Source organism: Zea mays, chromosome 1, assembly GCF_902167145.1.
Source record: "Zea mays cultivar B73 chromosome 1, Zm-B73-REFERENCE-NAM-5.0, whole genome shotgun sequence".
NCBI classification, from domain to species: Eukaryota; Viridiplantae; Streptophyta; class Magnoliopsida; order Poales; family Poaceae; genus Zea; species Zea mays.
The window spans coordinates 264,481,066-264,502,694 of NC_050096.1; the positions used below are offsets into that span (position 1 = coordinate 264,481,066).

General features: G+C 44.1%; 1 protein-coding gene across 21 annotated transcripts; it reads left to right on the forward strand.

Annotated features, from left to right (window-relative positions):
- The first annotated feature begins 253 nt into the window (after positions 1–253).
- LOC100279310 (Ubiquitin carboxyl-terminal hydrolase family protein) lies at positions 254–20,742 on the forward strand. 21 transcript variants are annotated; one of them, XM_035966108.1, is made up of 11 exons: positions 254–626; positions 1,357–3,654; positions 4,074–4,174; positions 4,424–4,518; positions 11,532–13,248; positions 13,345–13,799; positions 14,610–16,935; positions 17,031–17,101; positions 17,258–17,345; positions 17,736–20,138; positions 20,223–20,742. In XM_035966108.1, the coding sequence occupies exons 10-11, from the start codon at positions 19,223–19,225 to the stop codon at positions 20,651–20,653; spliced, it is 1,347 nt and encodes a 448-aa protein (XP_035822001.1). In that variant the 5' UTR covers positions 254–626; positions 1,357–3,654; positions 4,074–4,174; positions 4,424–4,518; positions 11,532–13,248; positions 13,345–13,799; positions 14,610–16,935; positions 17,031–17,101; positions 17,258–17,345; positions 17,736–19,222; the 3' UTR covers positions 20,654–20,742. The 21 variants fall into 21 exon arrangements, 18 of the variants coding, with proteins under 18 accessions (XP_035822001.1, XP_035821999.1, XP_035822000.1 ...); XM_035966106.1 differs by having other exon boundaries at positions 15,511–16,935; positions 17,258–20,138; XM_035966107.1 differs by lacking the exon at positions 11,532–13,248 and having other exon boundaries at positions 14,610–15,084; positions 15,511–16,935; positions 17,258–20,138.
- Positions 20,743–21,629: the final 887 nt, after the last annotated feature.

Consider the following 21,629-nt stretch of genomic DNA (forward strand, 5'->3'; position numbering starts at 1 on the left):
CCTTGCGTAGGGGGCCTCTAAGCCCGCAGCGGCCGACTCCAAAAAGCCCCCTACGCGCGGCAGCAAGGGAGGCCGCACACGTCCCCCAGATAAGAAAGCACTATAGCGTCTCCTTGCACAGTGCTCCTCTATTTAATAGTTAAAAATAGTAATAAAAGATAAATAGAGTTAGATAATAATATTTTATAGTTGTAGTGGAGTATAGAGGGATCCCTGTGAGAGATTAAAAGGTAGATGGTGAAATTTTGATGATGTGACGCACAACAATGATATATGAGAAAAAATTTAGGGGACCGCTGCGGATAGCCTAAGCAATCTGCAACCCTAGGTGGATGACGTCTCCCACGCACCTCGCTCCCCCAGTCCTGCACTCGTGTTCCTGTAGCCGCCACCCCAGCCCCTGGACGCTCGGCTCGATCCCTCCCTCCTCCACCACCCGTTCTCCTCTAGTCATCCTCCTCGCCAGTCGCCAGGTGTCGGCCGCCGGTTGTGCTCCCCGTCAGGCGTCAGCGTGATCCCATCGGTCGTCGCAGAAACACAGTCGCTGCTCGCCGTCACCACTCGCCAGGCGCCGGTTCTTCTCCAATCCACGACTCATCGGCTCTCCAGTCCTCCGTCCGTTACCGGTATGCTGTTATTGTGCTGTGTTGTACCGGGTACGGGGATCCCCGTGGGTTGAAAATCCCCGCTCGGGGACGGGGACGGGGGACAGTTTTCCCGTTACTCTTCACGGGGACGGGTATGGGGGCTCGACCGCCGACGGGAATTCCCCGTTGCCATCTCTACTTCCGGATAATTTCAGTCTCTTTGATCTGAAACAATTAGAAACTGATTTTACCACCTTGTACCTTCGGCCAGAGACCTTCGTGAGAGTAGTTTTTGCTATGTACTTATATATACATAGTAAAAGTAATGTATCTAGAAAAGCCAAAATATCTTGTAATTTGAAACGGAGGGAGTACTATTAACTATGGTTATGTGTCCTAGTTTAGATGGTTTAAGCACTTAGATCTTGTTCCTAAGCATGCAGATTCGCCAGCTGTGTCACTGTCTTTACTGAGTTTAATATGACGTCTATGGAGCAGACTTCCTATTGAAATGGAAGTGTTGGATCAATCCCCTAAAAAAGACTGAAATTCACACCATCTTGCCACAAGCTCAAATTCCCCATGTTGAGTGAGGATTCTCCAAACTGAATTTCACTGTGTGCTTTATTTCGAGAGTCGGTACTATGAATGTGGTGACAGCAAGCAGTGGCCTCTTTTACATTAGATGTCCCCTGTGCAGTTTGATTCCTGACATGCAAATGGTAGGCTATTTACATGACTGAGAATATAATTTTAATTTTTTTTGCAGAATTTAAAGTGCAACGTGCCGATTCTTTATATGTACTTCTGAATGCTTGGACCTGGTGTGACTACATAGCCTGGTATTCATTTCATAAATGATGGAAAGAAGATTGGGACGGCGTGTATATTTGATTCCCAGAACCCTTCCCTTTATGCAACTCAATGCTATGTCCTCATTCTCAGCTGGCCATGGACGCCGACCCAAGAAGAAGGTATATCACCGTGAACCTGGTCTTGACAGGGCCATGGATCTTCAAAAGAAGCCTGCCCTTCTCCTTCGTCTGCGTGACCTCATTTTGGCACAAAAGACAGGATCACTACTTGTGCGTGACCTTGAAAAGGAGGTTGGTTTTGTCCAAAAATGGAACTTTCTTTCACTTATCGAGCGTCACCCCAATATCTTCCATGTCTCTGGTGGAAGTGCTTCCCGAGAGCCCATTTCTGTCACACTTACGGAGAAGGCCAGAAAGATATCCAGTGAAGAGGCTGAAGCGCGAGAGCTAATGGAGCCAATCTTGGTGAGAAACCTTAGGAAGTTACTGATGATGTCGATGGACTGCCAGATTCCTCTGGATAAGATTGAACTAATCCAGTCTGAACTGGGCTTACCTAACAACTTCAAGAGCAACATGATTCCAAGGTACCCTGATTTTTTTTCAATCCGTGATGTGAAGGGACTGGACCATTTGTGTCTGGAGAATTGGGACTCTTCACTAGCAGTCACAATACGAGAAGAAAAAATGAACTTTGAGGGTTTCCAGATAGGCTGTAGAGGGATTCCTAAAGATGGAAATGTCTTGGGTCCTTTTGCTTTCAAGTTGAAGTATCCAACAGGATTTAGGCCAAACCGGAAGTACCTTGAGGAGGTTGTCAGGTGGCAGAAGATGGCATTTCCTTCGCCTTATTTGAATGCTAGACGAGTCGAGTCTGCAACACCACAGTCTCGAAAGCGTGCCATTGCTGTTCTGCATGAGATTTTGAGCCTTACAATGGAGAGACGATTGACATCTGATAAGCTAGACATATTTCACAACGAGTACAGGCTTCCATGCAAGTTACTTCTTTGTTTAGTGAAAAATCATGGCATCTTTTACATCACTAACAAGGGAGCAAGAAGCACAGTCTTCCTCAAGGAGGCTTATGAAAACTGTAACCTAATTGATAAGTGTCCTTTACTGAAATTCTATGATCAGTTTGCATCATTGATTGGCCGACCGTGCTCCAACTCAGACAACATGCTGGCAGTATAATTGGAGTGTGGATTTACTGATCAGGAGACAAGCTAAAGTCGGTGCATCTATTTTGTTGAAACTCAGATCAGCTCATTGCACATGCAACTACAATTTAAATTCAGTGGAAAGTTGCTGTTTGTTTCAGCTCAGTAGCTAAAGAGAACTAAAGAATTGAAAAAGTCAGTGTCTCATCTTCAAATGTGAAGCCATCTGAGAAGTGAAGTAGCAGCCCTGCAAACTAGACAAAATAATGCTTATACCAGAAGTCAAAGATCAGGACTGGTTTAGTGGTGAGAGTTGTCTCACTGAGTCACTAGGTCACATGTTTGAAGCAGCCTCTCCGCATTCGAGGGGGGAAGGCTTGCTTTGCTTTATCCCTTTCCCAAACCTTACTTATATATGGGAGCCTCCGCTATTGGGTCAGTCTGATACTTGTACCAGAAGTCACATCTTTATTCTCAGTTTCTCACAGTTGTAGGTTTGGATCCTAGGACACCATATGATTGAATTAGGAATGTTCTAGGATTAGCTCCTTTATGCAGCTTATATCTCAAAACAATGTTATTTCTATATTATTAAAGCCGGTCCAAATCGGCGAAGACGGGTCTATCCACGCCGGCGTCGCTCGATCGTCAATCAACAACTTCCATTCTCCTCGCTCCCTCTGCCTCTCGAGAGTTCCATCTCGTCCCTACGGTCGTCCACTGAAGCTTCCAGACGATGCGAGTCCATGATGCCAGGATCCCTCCAAAATCGTCACTGCGAAGTTTGCATCCCTTCCCCGGCGGCCCGGCCTCAAACGCCACCTCGCTTCTACCCCCTCTTGTCCCCTCTCCGGCCTCAAACGCCGCCTATGCCGCTCCATGGGCGCTTCGTGCCCCCCTGCCCGCACGACCTCGCTGTGCGCTCGCTCTGCGACATGGCCACACCACAATATAGCCCACATCGTCCGCTCGTCGACCTACCACCTCCGCCGCCGACCGCGCTTTCCCTACTCACGCGTCGTGCCGCGGCCACGACACCACCCACTTCCGTAACATCAGCGACACGTCGAGCTGCACCGAGGCCATCAGGTTCGCCTGTAGCAATGCCGTGCCGTGCTCTACTCTTGTTGTTGTGTCCTTCAAGTGTTCGATTCAATGTCGTAAATGAGTCTGCTTGCTATTCTATACCGGGGAAAAAGCCTCCAATTGTACAAATACATGCTCCATTATTCTATAAGTATTCACAGGTATTTTCCATACCATCCGCAATGGGCACAATGATATACCTTAGTTTATAGCACATCCATAATTTACTCATGTGTATAGTACAACAATGGACTATGCGAGTCCTAGTTCTAGGCCACATACCTGACATTTTATTTGGATATCGCTGGTATGCTTTATATTGTACTTTTGACTCTGGTTTGCATAAGTTTTATGATGTCTGTGGTCTTTCTGACCTGCATTCTCTTGACCATCATCACCTAATGTTGCTCCACATGAATCAGTGTAGGTCATGCCCTCCAATAATTTCTACCCGATGTCGCTCCACATTATTCTGATATGGAGCATGATTAACAGCTTTGTGATTAAGCATTGCCATGCTTCGGTAAGTTATTTTACCATTCTGTCAATCACTTCTTACATAAACAATAATTGTCTTTGAGAAACATTATAATCATTTACCAACCTATATCTGGTTCTCCACTAAGCTTCCTACCTGGCATCACTACAATTTGTTCGGCTAGAATGGTCTACCAAGACGATTCTGCTTGCTTTTTACTATTGCAAATTCGTTATCGCATTCTTCATTGCTTATATATACTAAGAATTATTCTACTACTTCTTTTATGTTAAGAGCCATCACGTTCATCAAATCAACTTGCAAGTTACAGATTGTGCTACTACATCATTCCATGATCCTATTCCATGCCTCTTCATCACTGCTTAAAGGTACTGTCAAATATTTGATTGTCCAAAAATAGCAGGCATACTATCATTTAGTCAATGTGAAAAAACACTGCACTTTTTCCATGCTGTATTATATCCTTCTTTTGTAAGTTTATTTTCCATGATTATATATGTTAAAAATTGTTATGCGATCCTAGAATAATTCAGTGGTTGCACATGATATAATTCTCTTGCTTATTTACACAATTACATTACTCCCATCTAGATCTGGCCAAGCATCCTTCATCACAAACTTCACAGTAGATCTTGCTTCACGCCGTGCTCATTTTGAATTTTGGCGTTTTTGCACAAATGGCCTTGACTGGCAAATGCTAAAAGTCTATTATTGTACATGTCGTAATTGTGCCTCTATTTGATGGCATTCTTCGAGCCTCGATCCCCAAACTTACTTCATTTGGAGCCATCATGTCTTCGCTCTGAATTGGCCTATTAGAATGTTGCGAGTCTCCCACTCTCAGTGTAAGCAACAATTTTGTTTGCTTAAGATATTCACATCTGACTCCGATTTGCTGAAGCATACAATATATGCTACTTAAACCTAACACTTTCTTTGATGTTAACATAAAATCTCCTTGTAATTCGTATGTCACGACATGCCTTCCACTTTGTTTGCTTCCTCGATAGCTTATAATCTTAGCGCTAAGAGGAGGTATGATAGATCAATGGTTTTTAAAACTGTGAACAGATTACTTTTCACCTTCGATTGTGTCTATAAATATGTACCTAATATGACATAGCAATAATAATCCTTCATTATTAGAGACTCAATATTCAATAAAGTCATCAGAAATTTTAGAACCTAACAGAAACTCCCTATATGAACAGTCCTACACACCTGATGCAACCAGCACAAACGAATTTTAAAACAAAAAAAAGAATCAAATGTTTTTGCTTACACATATAGAAATGATCATTCAACAGTATACCAAAAACCAAATCACAATAAAATGTAAATAAAATAGCAGCAAGATGACACTGAATAAACTAAAGGTCAAACAAAATAAATGGTTATGCCATAAAAAATATAGTTTCATTCCACAATGTTCGTAAACAGCGATAGCATGTACTCCCTCCGGTGTCCTATTAATTGTTGTTTAAGACAATGTCACGATCTCCAAAATATAGCTTTGACCAATGTTTTTTTTGTTAAAATATAAATAAACTCTTAATGCATTTATACTTTTATAAAAAGTATTTTTTAAAACAAATCGGTGTATATAAATATTAGGTTTCAAAACTAAATAACAACTAGTTTAATACCCGTGCGTTGCGACGGTACCCAACCATATTTGATGATATTGATTGAGTGACCAAGCGACACTTGAGAGTCTTAATGGACCCTCCACATAAAAATACCCATAATAAATGAATTTAATGTCAAAGTGACATATTGTTTATATACCAGATATTGAATTGGTGAAACAAATATTACACTTGATCTTAGCCAAAAGACCCAAAAAAATGAGTTGAAAAGAAGCCCCTATACTCGAATTAAATTATAGCCAATGTTTTGGCTTAGGACTTGGGAGCGAGAAGATGGTGTAGATCTGATGCGTGATGCCCTAACCAAAATCATCATTGAGATTCCATAGGTAACACATGCAAATTCATTTATGGTGATGGCTTAACAATTTTCTTCAAGTTTAGCGAGACATAGAAAAGCACAAGTACGCCAACAAGATCATTCCTGAAATACCAAATACAACAAGTTTATTCTCTAACGCTTAACATGATTACTGAAATACATACTTGCTCTTGCCTTTAGAGTATCATATCAAACAATAAAAACATTTTCCGTTTTTACAGAGCCTTGTACTCATTTCCAATTGCATAGTTGGTTTCACTTAAAATTCAATGTGAAATGAATTCGGCATGAACAAAACGTTTTCATAGTTATGCTCTAGCAATGTTCCACAGTTAAATGGCTAGAAATCTGTATAAGACCTCGCTACATTTGGTGATGTGTGGAATGCACGAACTACACCCTATGTTGAAGGAGCGGAGCGGAGCTCGCGCCGGAGCGGAAGACGAGTGAACTAGAAGATGGGCTCCCGGTCCCTGGTTGCGATGAGGAGGTTTAGAGTTGGCTGGACTCGATGCGACTTTTATCACCTAGTGAGCATCCTTATCTGGAGGCGAGCACACTAATCCTCCTCGCCGGTGGCGGTGCAACAACGGAAGAAGCGGACGGAGGTTGTTGCGAAATGGACGCGGTTTGTTGCTAGAGCGACAGGTGCGAGAACGCTGCTGTGCAAACAAATAGGATAGGATGGGGTATGGGACTGCAGGTTGATTTTGAAGAAATACAATGGGTTCTTTGTAAAAAAATGACGAGGGACGATCGTTGAAACTGGTGCTTTAATATGGTAGAGAAATAATTATTTGTAGTCAAAGTTTTAATTTTGACTCGAAACTTGTCCAAAACTATAATTAATAGGACACGGGAGGGAGTATTTGTTTGATAATGACATTTAACATATCTTACAAAACCATGACAGCATTGACTTGATAATATATGCTTCAACTGAACCAATGCATCCTATACTACAGAGCACAGACCTTTCCTAAAGATAAAGCAAAATATTGCAATGTATCTATTCTGTGTACATGATAAAACGTTTAGGTGCCAAAAAAATTATGTATGTTTATCTGATAATGTGCCACCTAATCTTTGTCTACATTTGCGCTAAAAATGTACCAATACGGGTGTAGACATCTGTTTTTTTTGTGTAATTCATTTCATATTGCAGGAAACTCTTATGACCAAGGTTATTAAAACGACGAAACGTTGAAACGCTCATGGGTGGAGTTTTAACTTTTAAACGGTTTAAACAAAGTTTAAACGTAGTTTTAAACAACATAGAGAAATTTCAATATATAATAATTTCAGACAATAACATAAAGTCAAATACCAAACAACCAACATAAGTTCACATAATAATATTGTGCAAAATAAAGTGGAATGCAATGTCCACAACCACAAGCACACATGTGTTACTCAAGCACTCAATAACCATCATCCAAATCATCTAAACCAACATCATCCGTGCTAAAATCAGCCATTTCTCCTCCAATCTATTCTGCAATAATGGAATGCATGTTCAGAACACAGCACTTCAATCCTTCAGCAAGCGAGCAACAGGCAAGCTGTTCGCTTGAGCAACTGCTGAAGTGCTGAAGCAACAGCAAGCGAGCAACATCAACTGAATGCAATGCTGTTCGCTTGAGCAATGAGCATACCAGATATATTAAACGTCGTCTGATGGGGATAGTGCTTGAGCATACCAGATAGTGCTGGAGCAAGCGAGCAGGCGGACTGGCCCTGCTTGGCGGGTGGCGGACGTCCCTGTTGTGGCCTTGTGGGGGCGGCGGATGGGCGGACGCGGACAGGGATGGCGCTGCCTGGCACAGGCGATGGCGGCCTGGACTCCTGGAGGCGCCGCGGCGGCTGCACCAGATGGGCGTGGGCGGACAGGGACAGGGACGGCGCGGACTGGAGGCACCGCGGCGGCTACAGCGGACTGGACGGACTGGGCAGGCGGAATCCCTATTCCCTAATTGGGCTGGCCGCTGGGCCAAAATTTGCTGGCGGAAGTAAAACGCCCGAAACGCGGCGTTTAACGCTATTTTGCGTTTAAACGTCAAAACGTGACGTTTAAACGTCGTAAAACGACGTTTTACGCGCAAGTGTTAAACGTTTTAGCGTTTCGGTGTTCTGGCAGCGTTTTATAGTTTAAACGTCGTTTAAACGACGTTTTAACGTCGTTTTAATAAGCATGCTTATGACAAAGATAAAAGAGCTGAACCTCCTCTTCAATCTCCTCCAAAAAAGTAAGCTTCTATACAATAAACTTCCTACCAATCAGTACATATATTTACTTACCAAAAAGGTATATACAATTATACATACCATTTATAACACCTTGTAGAAAAAAACTTTTAGTATATACATATAGCAATACTAACATTATTTGCTTGCATATATACTTTTACACAGATCGCAAGTATTCCATTGTTTAATAACTGACAAAACTGATAAAATTAATACTTTTGTTTTACAGAATCAAACAAGAACCACTACGCATCATAGACTCTACAAGCCAAAAAGGCCACCAAGAATGATGCATGCGACCACAAGAAAACCACATTTTCAGCACTTATCTGCAGTGTCCCATCTTTTGCTATCAATCTTAAACATATGTACATAACCCCTCAACCAAGCTAGTCAACTATACAGGCAACTGAAGCACTACAACTTTGTTTATTTTGGATAAGGCCCCGCTTAAATATGGCATAAAACAACGGATGTCATCATTTTGTAACTTGATATAATATCTTCTACCTAAAAAGTGAATGATGGATGCAATATTTTGCATGATAAACAGTTCGAAATAGTTTTAGGATTTATACAAGTGTTTTATTACCGTAACAAAGAATTATTAATATTGCACCCTACAAACTCCTTTGTTTAAATTTATACAAACGTTTAGAAATAAGCGCGCAAGGCGCGCGTTAGCCACTAGTAGCATCTGACTGCATTTGTAGCCCTTACTTATCATAATATGTGGTTTGCTTCTTTTGGCTTGAACCTTTCTGATAAATAATACAGTCAGATGTTCATTCATTATAAACCGTATCATACTCTCCTTTTATTTTTGTAAGTCGCGGTTTGACTCAGCACTATCAGTAACATCGCGACTTGACTGTTAATTTTTCATATATTATAATTGTTATGGGCAATTGATGGGGCCAGCTAGGTTAGACCTATTGGACTGAGCAGATCCATTAGGATAGAGTTAGTTAGAGATAGGAGTAGGATAGAGTTTAGAGATAAGGTAGATTCGGTTAGGATATTTGCTTAGGGGTCAAGTTGTCTCTATAAAAGGAGCACCCTTGTACCAGTTGAAATTAAGCAGAAAATAGATCAAAGAAGTGCAGCTCAGCCTCCAAGGGATGGCGAGTCACAGATCCATCTGCTATCCCATCTACCAATCAATAAACTACATCAATAATGTTCATGACTATGAATTGAACATATGGAAGTGTTTTCAAATTTTCAAATATGAATCCAATAATACCAAATATGTATGCTGTATTCTACAAGGTTGTAATTAATTGTTGGTCAAAAGTTAACAACCGTCAGCTCTCTCTGTCAGCAAACCAGTTTGATTGGAACAGGTTATCCTGGGTTATTCTACTGATCCCGTTGGTCCAAATCCTTGCTGAGCTTGCAATGGGTAAAACAGTTGCACACTTTACTCAAGCTGTTCTAAGAATTAAAAGGAAGAGTCTAGATTGGTGTCGATAGTGCACTACAGCTCAATTCTGCTCTCCATGCCAGTCCTTTGGGAGGGCACAATGGTTTTCCAGTGACTTACAGAACATTAAAGGAAATGTTTGCTTGGCCACATATGAAGCAGTCAGTCTATGACAACCTTACAGAAAGCACCTATAGAAGCTCCAAATACCAGTAGGCAGTAGCTGAAGTTTTTTCTTCCTTCTAGCACATCCAATGGTATCCTAGCTCCTGAATCTGTTGACATTGCCAACCTTTCTATGTTCATGATTTCTAATTGTTTCTTCGTGCTTATTGTTACTTAGCTACTTCAGTCATGTCCGGTGGATGATCACTCATTCCTCTATTTTTGCATTGCTAGGATAGGATATTTTTAATGAATTGCAGTACCCTGTCTTAGAAGGGGTTGCAATAGACCCAACTCATTGGCTTTCAAGAACAGAGAGTGCAACACATCCATGACTATGTATGAACAGCATTGGTGAAAGAGCATCCCCCTGTCTCAAACCACGCTGGTGGGAAATAAGCTCTCCGGGCATTCCATTCATCAACACCCTAGTAGATGAAGAACACAAGAGCTTTGAGATGATGTTACACCAGATAGGGCCAAAACCTAGGTGCCCGAGAACTTCAAGTAGAAAAGGCCACGAAACAGAATTGAAGGCCTTGCCAATATCAAGTTTGAGGAGGATTCCGGATAGCTTTTGCTTGTAGATGGCTTTGGCTATTTGCTGCACCAGTAGGAAATTGTCATGAATACTTCTCCCTTTCACAAAGGCGTTCTGATTTGGCGACACTAACTCAGGAAGCCTGGCAGCAAGCCTATTAGCCAATATTTTGGTAACAAGTTTTGCAAAACTATGGATCAGGCTGATCGGACAAAAATATTTTACTTCAAGAGCCTCTATCTTTTTTGCCAGAAGGATCACATAAGCTGAATTGAGGAGATGTAGTTTGGACATCACCATGGAGGATCACATTTAAAGCAACCAAGAAATCAGCATTTATAATCGGCCAGGCAATTTCATAGGAGTGGCCGGTGTACCCATCTGGGCCTGGAAGTGGGGACTTGTCGGGGGGGGGGGGGGGGGGGGGGGGGGGGGGGGGAGTGATTTGATAGCTTTCCAAACCTCCTTAGAGAACGCCTGATCCAAATCTTGGAGACTGCTGGCTGGGCGATGGAAAGCCTCCAAATTCAAAGAAAAATCCCTGTGCGCTACTGTCCCTAGCAGGCTGTTATAAAAGCTACACACCTCCTTTTCCTCTTGATCCATTATAATTATGTCATTCACTTTCAATTTGCCAATAAAATTCTTCTTTTTCTTGTACCTTGCATGATGGTGAAAGGAGGTATTTGCATCTCCCTATTTCAACCAGCATAGGCCACTCTGGAGCAAGGTTTTAAAGTCGGCTAGTCGACTCTAGTCGTCTGAGCACCGATAAGGTGACTAATCGTGATTAGTTGTCGATTTGCTTGATTAGTCGAGCCTAGTCGACTCCTAGTCGTCCTATAGTCATCCACCTATAACAGGACCGTGTGTGTGTAGCTGTAGCAGGATAAGCGAAGCGCAACTCAAGAGGAGGCCAAGGCGGGCACAATACTGCTCAATAAATCAACACTGATTCACTTGAACAACAAAAATAACAGAGTAATTACTGTCAGAAGAGTTGCTCATCTCGGTCTTTGAATTCTGTACAGAGGAGTGGTCACCTAGTCGAGGCTGAACAGAGGACGAGCACGCGCCGCAGGGGGCCCTCTGCAGACTGCAGCCACCGTGCGATGGAGGGGGTGCAGCTACGATTCAAGCAGAGGGCCGCTGAAACACAACATGGCGGCAGGAGAGGAGGGTGGCGGCAATGGAGAAGGGGCGATGACACTAGAGAAGGGGGTGGGGCGCTAGAGAATGGTGCACGTGCGACTGTGCGCTACGTAATGCGTGTACCGTATTGGTACAGGTAGAGCAAAACAGTGTTTGTGTTGTACAAATGGTGAGTCGTTCCATGTACCAGAGACCGGATTAGAGGCCCAAAACAGGTATAACTAGTCTACCATAACCCCTAGCCGGACGACTAATCATGAGTAGTCGACGACTAGGATGACTAATCGTTTGCTAGTCGCTCTAGTCGAGTCAAAGACCCTAATTGAGCTTGCACTAGCGATTAGTCGGACGACTTAAAAACCTTGCTCTAGAGTCTAGCCATTGTTCTTTGCAAGGATGCCAGCCCCAAAGAGTGTTGTTTCAACCTCCAGCACAACCATTCCTCCTGAGATGTTAAAGCTCAAGTCTCTGGCCATTTCTAGTCTATGAAGGATCCCTTTTGCCATTGACAATTGTCTTGAGATGTGCCCAACTTTTTTCTGGCTCCAGGATTGCAACTGCTGTGATAGTCTACTCAACTTATCTGCAAAACGTTGGAGAGGGCATGTAGCTTCATCCGACTGAGACCATGAACTTGCCACCTCATCTATGAAGCCATCGAGCACCAAAGGACAGTGATCCGAGATCAAAGAAGCAGTGCTTTGCAATAAACAGTCCAGAAAGATGTCCTCCCATTCACTGGTATACAAGACCCTGTCCAGCCGAACCAAGGTCGGGGAAGACCGTTTATTCGACCATGTAAAGCGCCTCCCTAACATCAGTAATTCCATAAGCTGAAGCTCATTAATAAGCCTCCGAAACCGACACTTCATAGCTCTATCCAGATTACCATTATTTTTATCTTCTGCCCGGCTTATAAGATTGAAGTCACCCCCTATCACCCAAGGTCCCTGGCACATAGAACGCACCAAACGGAGTTCTTGTAAAAACAAAAGCTTCTTATCATCCAGATGTGGACCATACACTCCCAGTAAGCCACCAGGGTGAGGCATTGTGTTGATCAAACTGTCATAAACCTCATTATGGTTTGCAGTGTGCTCACTCAGAATTTTGCCCTGTGGCTTTTGCATCCTATACAATCAGCAAATTCATGTTGCAGATTGTCCTGTTTCTGTTAACCAAGACTTGTGCGCCTGGGATTATTAGCGCCACTTCTTTGTGATGCGCTAGTAACATCTGGGCAGAGGGAACTCACAGTAGGGTCAAATATGAGAAATGCTCGCCAATGAATTATTTCTTTATCTATATCCATCAGGAACAGGTATGCGACCATGTAATTGTCAGGCTATTTCATGGCAGGTATGCTGTACTATCGTTTCTTTTTTTTGGTGAAGGTGCTGCTTTATGTCAAAATTGATAGTTGTCAAATAAAGAAACTTTCTGATTGAGTGCTGACGGACTGATGCCATTCTCTCTCTGAAAGCTTGTGGGTTACATTGTTGCTTTGCCGAATAATGGTCAACCTAATAGGGGGGCACTCAGTGCTGTTGTTGATCTGGGATCAGATTCTAAATGCGGGGAAAAGCTCTAGCAATGGTTATCCCAATCCCCAGAACTAGCTACTAATAGGCACATGTTTGGATCCTTTTCAATGGTACCTCACTCAGTATCTTGTGTATGTGTTGATTTCAGTACCAAAGTGGCTGTCCACAACGCGCAAGGAATGCCTCGGTGGGAGATGCATCACCCTGATGTTCTCGAGACTCAACTGCAACGCTAAACGGAGCTTTCAGTGGGATCTGTTGGAATAATAACCAGATGGGCATATTCTGAGTAAAGATCAACCGACAAGATTATGAATGGTGTGGACACATTGAGGTGAAATCATGCTAGCTGGCTGCCGCTCGGTTTATAGCCCATGAAAGCGAGGAGCATATACGGGGTGTGCAGCGATCGGGACCAGGTTGTGCAGACACCACAAGAGGGCACCTATAGTAGTGGTCATGAGCCTGGTCAGATGCAATAAAAAGCTAGATTTTGATGGGAGTTAGTGGCTGATAGTTTAGGCAAGCCTATCCTGAAGTCATCCGAACGAAGAAAAGGATGGAGACTAGGCGCCCTTTTAGTATCCTGCTTTTTTCCTTCTGGTAAGCATTTATGCCTGTCTCTTTGGTAGCCTTTCTGTTTGCTGTTACTTCCACAACTTACATTGTGGACCTTGCATCATGGGCTCCTAAGTTTGTTGGCTCCATTATTGGCCACCGAGAGCGCATGCTTTTACTTTTTGTTTGCTCCTCCAGTCACGGTCAGCCAGCCCCTAGTGAGTAGTGACCCATCTGGATTTCCATGTCGATGCGTCTTCCTTGTGCACCATTCTTTGCTTGCATGTCGCTGTCCTTGGGGGGGTAGCATTGCCGATCTGATAAACAACTTTTTTGTGTGGCTGGGGCCTGCCTTTCGAGGTTGGCAACTTCCACAGAATTGCGCTGTTTGGGAACCAGCTTCTCTGGTTGGTCTTGGTGTCCGTTCCCCTGCACCCTGCCTTGACCTTAGGAAGCTAGCTAACCATTATCTTTACTTGCCCCTCACTTCAATTCCCATACTTACCACCTGACATAGACCTAAATCTAATTTTATGCCCCCCCCCCCCCCCCCCCCCCCCCATTTTAGGTGGCTTTCTGGCTTCTTACAGCCTATTGCTCGAACATCATTATCCTCTTAGATTTTTGCTGGGCGTCTGTTAGCTTTTTTTTGTTGGTCTCTAATTTTTTTTTGGTCTGCTCTCTTTGTAGCCCATTTTTTTTTCCGTCCACATTCATTCGAATGATAATGGATATAGATATATGTGTAAACTACATCCATGTGTTAATGAATGCATGATTAGTCTAAAACGAATTGCTAAACCGTCTCTCGCAAGCTTTAGAGGAAGTCAGTTGCTAAACGTCTCTTCATCACAGGTATAGGTCTGGCCAGCGCAGACCACTGCCATTGTTCACCTGATGTCTATCCATTGGGAGGAAAGAGAGCACACCTTATTCAGGCTGTGCAACCGTCTCTCTTTGGCTTGCTTGGATGATCAGACTGAAACAGTCCCTGATTTGAACATCTGAGCCTGCTCAGCCGTCGCCGTCCCGTCTGCCTCCTCACCCGGACAAGAATTTGGACTATGAGCGTCACCCTGGAGTCTGGTTTCTTTCCGACTCCTCCAGCAGCCAAGTCATTTTTCTACACTTGTCTCATCTGGAGAAAGCAATGTGTGCATGCTTACTCTACATATCCATGGAGTCAGTAGGGGTCCATCATCGTGGCGTAGCATTGTGTGGTTTGTTTTAGGTTCAGATTTCGCGATCTGGGCGTACAACCAGGGCTGCCTGCCTGCTTGCCTGTCCCTCTTTACCCAATGCAATCCAAGGTTTTGTTAAAGTTAAGCAGGTAGGCAATGAGGTCGTTTGGTTTTTTGGTGTCGTGGAACAGGATGATCAGATGCGCAGCCCTAATCGCTGATTGCCAGCCAGCCTACCTGTCTGTCTTTCTGACCAAGTAACCATCGGTCTATTTCTTATGGTAGCTTTCGTAGCCATTCGCCTTTTTGCGTTAGCGTTAGGTCTCTGTATTTCTGGCTTCCTTCAGCATCAATCGGCCTCACTCGGCATCCCTATCTTTTTTTTTCCTTGCTCTCTTGTACTGTTGTATCCTGTTCTACCGCAAACAGAACCTTGCACGACGCATCACTGTTCTGCATTTATTCATTTATCTACTGTTTCTGGAGAAACGCAAATAATAAAAAAAAATCAGACGATACAATTTTGTGTACGGTTTTTTTTCCTGGTCTAAAACTGCATTCTCTTTTTTTTACAGGCCTCCAGTGCTGCAAGTGGGTTGCTTCTAGCATGAGCTTCCGTGCCGTACTCCTAGTTGCGAGTTTGCTTCTGGAGCTTTCTTGGGGTGTTTCTTTCTCTGTCCTGTATGTTTGCAGCAATTAGAGAGACGCTGATGGTGGGTGGGATGGAAGGGCCGCCGCATAGATCCAGGGAAAGAGAGACGCGTTTGTGGTCCATCCATATGACTGGAGAGCCTGACCCTGACGCCAACGGCAAGCAGCAGTGGCGGCATCCAGATCCTGGCGCACCGACTGCACCCGCCCGTCCGGCACCTTCTTTCGGCGGCAGCGGCACTCCGCGCGACACGGGGCCGTGTCCGTGTGGGATGGGATGGGATGGAATGGAACAGTAGGCTTTTTGGCATTTGCGAGGACGCCCAGGCCTGACTCCTCTGAGGCCATCTCCATCTCCAGCAGGCCGTATAAACGGCTGTCGTTTAGGCATGCATTAACCAGAGTATGAGATTTATGGGAGCACCTTGAGTGGCTCATGGATCCCCTGGACTAGCGTGCGCGGTCCATCACGCGGTGTCTGTTTCTGAATTGAGGGTACGAGGGAGCAATAATGGAGCAGCCATGGAGATTTCACCCAACAACAACAACAAAGAAAAAAGAAATAAAAAGAGGAGATGAATAAGAATGGTTTACCTATCACATTCCAACTTCCCTTTCATTATCAACATTCCAACTTCCTTTTCATTATCAACATTCCAACTCCTTGCCCTGTGACAGAGGCTGAAAGCAGGAGCGATGATTCCGATCCATCGCCACCCAGTGGAGTGGATGTAACATCACATTTTATCTGCACCTCTCATCCTCCGCTTTGCGTGGTCCTACTACATAAACATAGACACGCATGTCCATGTTCTCTGCCGCCATGGCCGCCATAGCAGCTGGGCCTGCTTCTGCTGCTGCTGCTGCCACCACCTAATGTGAAAGGTTGCTAGTGTGCCTTAAAGCACAAGGCTTTATTAGCTTCTTTTTTCCCAGGTGGTTACTTCAGAGTCACAGAGCATTTGGTAATAAAGCCGTACCGTGTATATGCATATGCATGGTCATCTCATGACATCTATAGTAGTGTGTGGGCGGCAATAATGCTAGCTGGTTATAGTAGCCACCATCAAGGTGGATCTATCTATGCGGCTGTTTGGTTCAGCTTCTGGGCGGCTTCTGGCCGCCAGAAGCTGAAACCAAACGCCCAACTTCTGGCGCGGCTTCTGGGCGAAGCGATTGGGTAAGAAGCCGCCCGCCCACTTACCTCGCGAAGCGCCGCTCAGTTGGCTTTCGTCCGAAGCCGCGCGCAGTTAGCCTCTAGGGTTCCCTCGCACGCTCCTCCGCCGCCGTCGCGAACCGAACGGAGCGCCGCCGGTCCGCACCACACGCATCGCCGCCGGTGTACGCAGGTACGGATCCCTCCTCCCTATGCCGTCCGCACCGTCTTCTCCTCGCATTGCCGCGTTTCCTTCACCCTTTTCCTCTGTCCGTATGGTTGCCGCAGTGACGCCGACGCCCTTGCTCCGTCCTCAAGGTTCCGCGTCGTCCCAACCATCGCGTCTGCATCTTCGTAAGGTACGGTCTACCTGGAATCGTTACCCACCCCGCTGCGTGATGTCGTGTTGCTAGGGTTCATCCTCGATCCCGCGACACCCCTTCCCCTCATGTCCAGTAGGTCCACTGTCATCAACCACGTAATAACAGAACATTTTTCTTCAATTCCGCCTACAGATTGTCGTATCACTTCGAGTTCAAGGTGTTCGGTTCCAAGATCATCTGGGATTCGAGGACTTCGGTTGCAACCTCCAGTTAAGCAAAGGTACCGTGCCACTCAATTTGTTGATGAATTATTTGTCACCATACATGCTGTGTATTTGTTCCAATAACGTGGATCCATGGCTTGTTTTAGTTCATTCTTTGTCAGTACACCTGAACAATGAGTCGACGGTTAGGATAAGACAACACAGACATTGTTTATGGGGGGATGTTATTTTTCAATAGAGAACAGATTACCAATTATTGTTCCTGGTTAACTACAATCCATTGATATGTTGTATCCCTCATATTAAGGGTTCAGGGATACCCTCCATGATTGCCAACCTCATTATCTTTATGATTGTATATTGAACCCAAATTTGGTAGAGTATCTGAATGGATGTAAGTTAATTGTCGTACTGTCTAGTTCACTAACCACCTTAATCCACATCAGATGGATTCAGCAGACTCCATAGCCGACAAGGCAATTGGAAGGATGCAAGAGATTGCGGACAAGATTTTTTGCGTAGCTCGTGAAACTATTCGTCCAGGACGCGGGTTGACCTCATTTGAGGCAACCAAATTACGTGTAGCATTGGAGGACATTGCTTGCATGCTTGAGCAAGACTCTCTGGTGTTGCAAGAAAAATTGGACAACGTGAACAACGTAAACAACCCTGCGGACAGGAGCTATGAACCGTCTGCCTTGTCCTCACCACCCCCAGCTGACGAGTACCTTAGTCCGGATTGGGACTTTGCTGAGCACTTTGCAAACTTCTGGGGTGTTGAATATGACTCGGACCAGATGCCATCGTTTAGTGACAATGAAGTTTAACTTCGATCATGTTACAGTAAGGTGTTAGTAGTTCGACTGGGATAGATCAGGCTTTTGGTAAATGGGACTTTGAAAACTGTTCGTTGTGCTTTTGTGTTGAGCAGCACTTTCATTTCGTCACTCCCTTTATGTAATTATGACAAACGAATGTGAACGCTTATGGTACTACTTTTATTTCAGTATGGTCAGTTCCCTATTAACTTTGTTGTCGTAGTTACTGAAACTTGAATACGTTTTTTCAATCGTGTACACTTTTTGTGAGTAGATGGACAAGTCTGGCAAAGTGATAGCTAAGTGGGATAGTAGAGCAACCAAAATTTACACAGAAATATGTGTAGAAGAGGTGAATGCACGGAACAGGCCACAACAATTCCTAAACACCGAAGGGTATGCTAACCTGATAAGAAAGTTTAAGGAACGCACTGGTCGCACGTACACAAGGGATCAAATGAAGAATAGGTGGGATTCGTTGAAGAGAATGTTTACCCAGTGGAAAACTCTTAATGAAAGGGCTACAGGTCTTGGTCGAGACCCTCATACTGGTTCAATCAGTGCGCCAGATGAGTGGTGGGCCAAGCAAAATGAAGTAAGTAGATCTTTTTTTTCCTAGACTAACAATAGTATTGGCCATCTAAAACTAGGAACTACCATTTGGTGCAGGCAATGCCAGGATGTATTATGTTCAAAACAGCCCCCCTAGAGAATGAGGACGAGCTAAAGGTTATGTTTGGACCCATTGTCTGCACAAATGAAAGAACCCTTGTTCCTGGCGTCGAGGATGCTAATTCATCTTCTGATGATCATTTGGAAGCCACTTTAGGTGGGGGTGAAAACAGCACACCTGATTGAGAGCACCTAGAGGGGGGGTGAATAGGTGATCCTGTAAAACTTAAAAACTTAAGCCACAAAACTTTGATTAAGCGTTAGCACAGTTAATGCCAAGTGGCTAGAGAGAAGATCTTGCCCAATACGATAACCACAAAGAGTTCAACACAGAGAAGACACAGTGGTTTATCCCGTGGTTCGGCCAAGTACAACACTTGCCTACTCCACGTTGTGGCGTCCCAACGGACGAGAGTTGCACTCAACTCCTCTCAAGTGATCCAATGATCAACTTGAATACCACAGTGTTATGCTTTTCTTTTCTTATCGCGTTCGCGAGGAATCTCCACAACTTGGAGTCTCTCGCCCTTACACTTGAAGTTCACAAAGAAGCACGGAGTAAGGGAGAGAAGCAACACACACAAATCCACAGCAAAATGCGCACACACACGGCCAAGAAAGGGAAATGCGCACTAAGGCTTAGAAACATACCTTTACTCTTGATTTGCACTTTGTCCATCCATGGGTATAGATTTACTCTATATGCTGTAGACATATGGGGCAGGCATTTCAGTCAGGCTCCTAGAAGAACATTGGTCGAATCTGGTATTCAATGGGTTCAGAGAACGTTGGAGATTAGTAACGACTGTTTTGACATGTTTCGCATGCGAAGAACTGTTTTTAGACGATTGCATGACACGTTGGTACAAAATTATGGTCTACTTCCAAGCCGGGGTGTTAGTACTATGGAAGCTCTTGGCATATTCTTGTGGGCATGTGGGGGTCCACAATCGTTTAGGCAGATCAGAAATAAATTTGGTCACTCATTGGAAACAATTAGCCGCAAGTGTAGTGATGTCCTTAATGCACTTTATAAGATGTCATCTGACATAATCAAGCCGAAAGACCCACATTTCGTCGAGATTCATCATCGTTTGCGAGAGCCAAGGTTTTGGCCACACTTCAAGGATTGCATAGGCGCAATAGATGGTAGTCACTTTCCAGCGGCAGTCCCGGCTTCGGAACAAGCGAAATATATTGGCCGACACGGTTACACGTCGCAGAATGTAATGGTCGTATGTGACTTCGATATGAGGTTCACATTTGTTGTGACAGGATGGCCAGGTTCCGTACATGACACAAGAGTACTACAGGATACTTTAATAACTTATGCGGACAGGTTCCCCCATCCACCGGAAGGTATATAAATATGTTGTACATTTGTAGAATACAGTACTATTTTATGTCATATGTACGTAACATTTGTATTTTGTGTTTGTGCAGGTAAATACTATCTTGTCGATTCGGGTTATCCAAATAGAAAGGGGTACCTTGCACCTTATAAGGGTCAGAAGTACCACATTACAGAATGGCAAAATGCGAGGCAACCTATTGGGAGCAAAGAAGTATTCAACTATGCGCACTCATCTCTACGAAATGTTATTGAGCGATCATTTGGGGTGCTCAAAATGAAGTGGAGAATTCTATTAAGTCTCCCTTCATTTTCGCTTGAGAAACAATCCAAGATAATTATTGCATGTATGACATTGCATAACTTCATTAGAGATAGTGCTCTACACGATAGAGATTTTGATGAAGTAGGAGCTAATAGCCTAAGTCATGATGTACCTGCAGGTGAGAGTAGTACTAGTACATCTGATGAGTTAGACATGAGTGATTTTCAAGATGCAATTGCTAATGCATTAGTGTCGTAGTTAACTTAGTGATTGTAACAGTACTTATGATGTAATCAACTCCACTAATTATTGTGTAATGACCTTTATCTGCGTTATGGCTTTCATTTTATCGTTTGTTCGAACAGAATCTGCAATATGAGAATCTGATTATCCAAACACGTAGATTCTGACGAACAGCTTTTCTGCAAAGCTGGCGAACCAAACACCTAAATTCTAACCACCAGCTTTTCCCAACAGCCAGCTTTTCCCCACAACCAGCTTTTCAGATAAGCTGGCCAGAAAAAAGCCGAACCAAACACGCTCTATGTATCTATTATAGATCGATGATAGCTTAGGATAAGTGGTGTGATGGTCTGTGTTCTCCATCATCTTCATCTCACTAGTATACTCAGACTTCTCCATCAAAAGGCTAGTACGTAGCATGTCGACATGGGATCAAAATCTGTGCCATCTTCGTTGGATGTGGTGTTTCGGTTTGCCTTCCAAGGAGGAGCGAAGAATTATTAAGTGCCGCGCACATGTGTAGTGGTGTGTGTGTGTGTGGGCGTACCGAAAGGGTCAAGTGGTAGTATACGAGCTGTACTAGGTGACAATCTGTGACGTCGGCCTTTAGTTTTGTCAAACAATGTTCCATCTCTCTCTTTCGTCGTCCCCCCCCCCCCCCCCCCCCCCCCCCCCCCCCCCCCCCACCCCACCCCTACTGTGAACTCTGCTAGCTGGATAAAATTATTTGTTCCTTCCAAGTGCATTAGGTTTCCGATGTGACGCATCTCGGCATCGTCATTATTTAAAGAATCACGGTTAGTAATATTAGGTGAATTTGCTTTGTGCAACAAAACAATCAACATTAGAGCACTTTAACTTGTTTTTTGTGCAATTGCCGCCCGTTCTAGTTTAATGAAATTTCACCGTTTCTCACTCCCCACCACCATGCATATCCACCAAATACCTTTGTGCCTCACTCACGCTGAATCCAATCCAATCTCCCGAACCC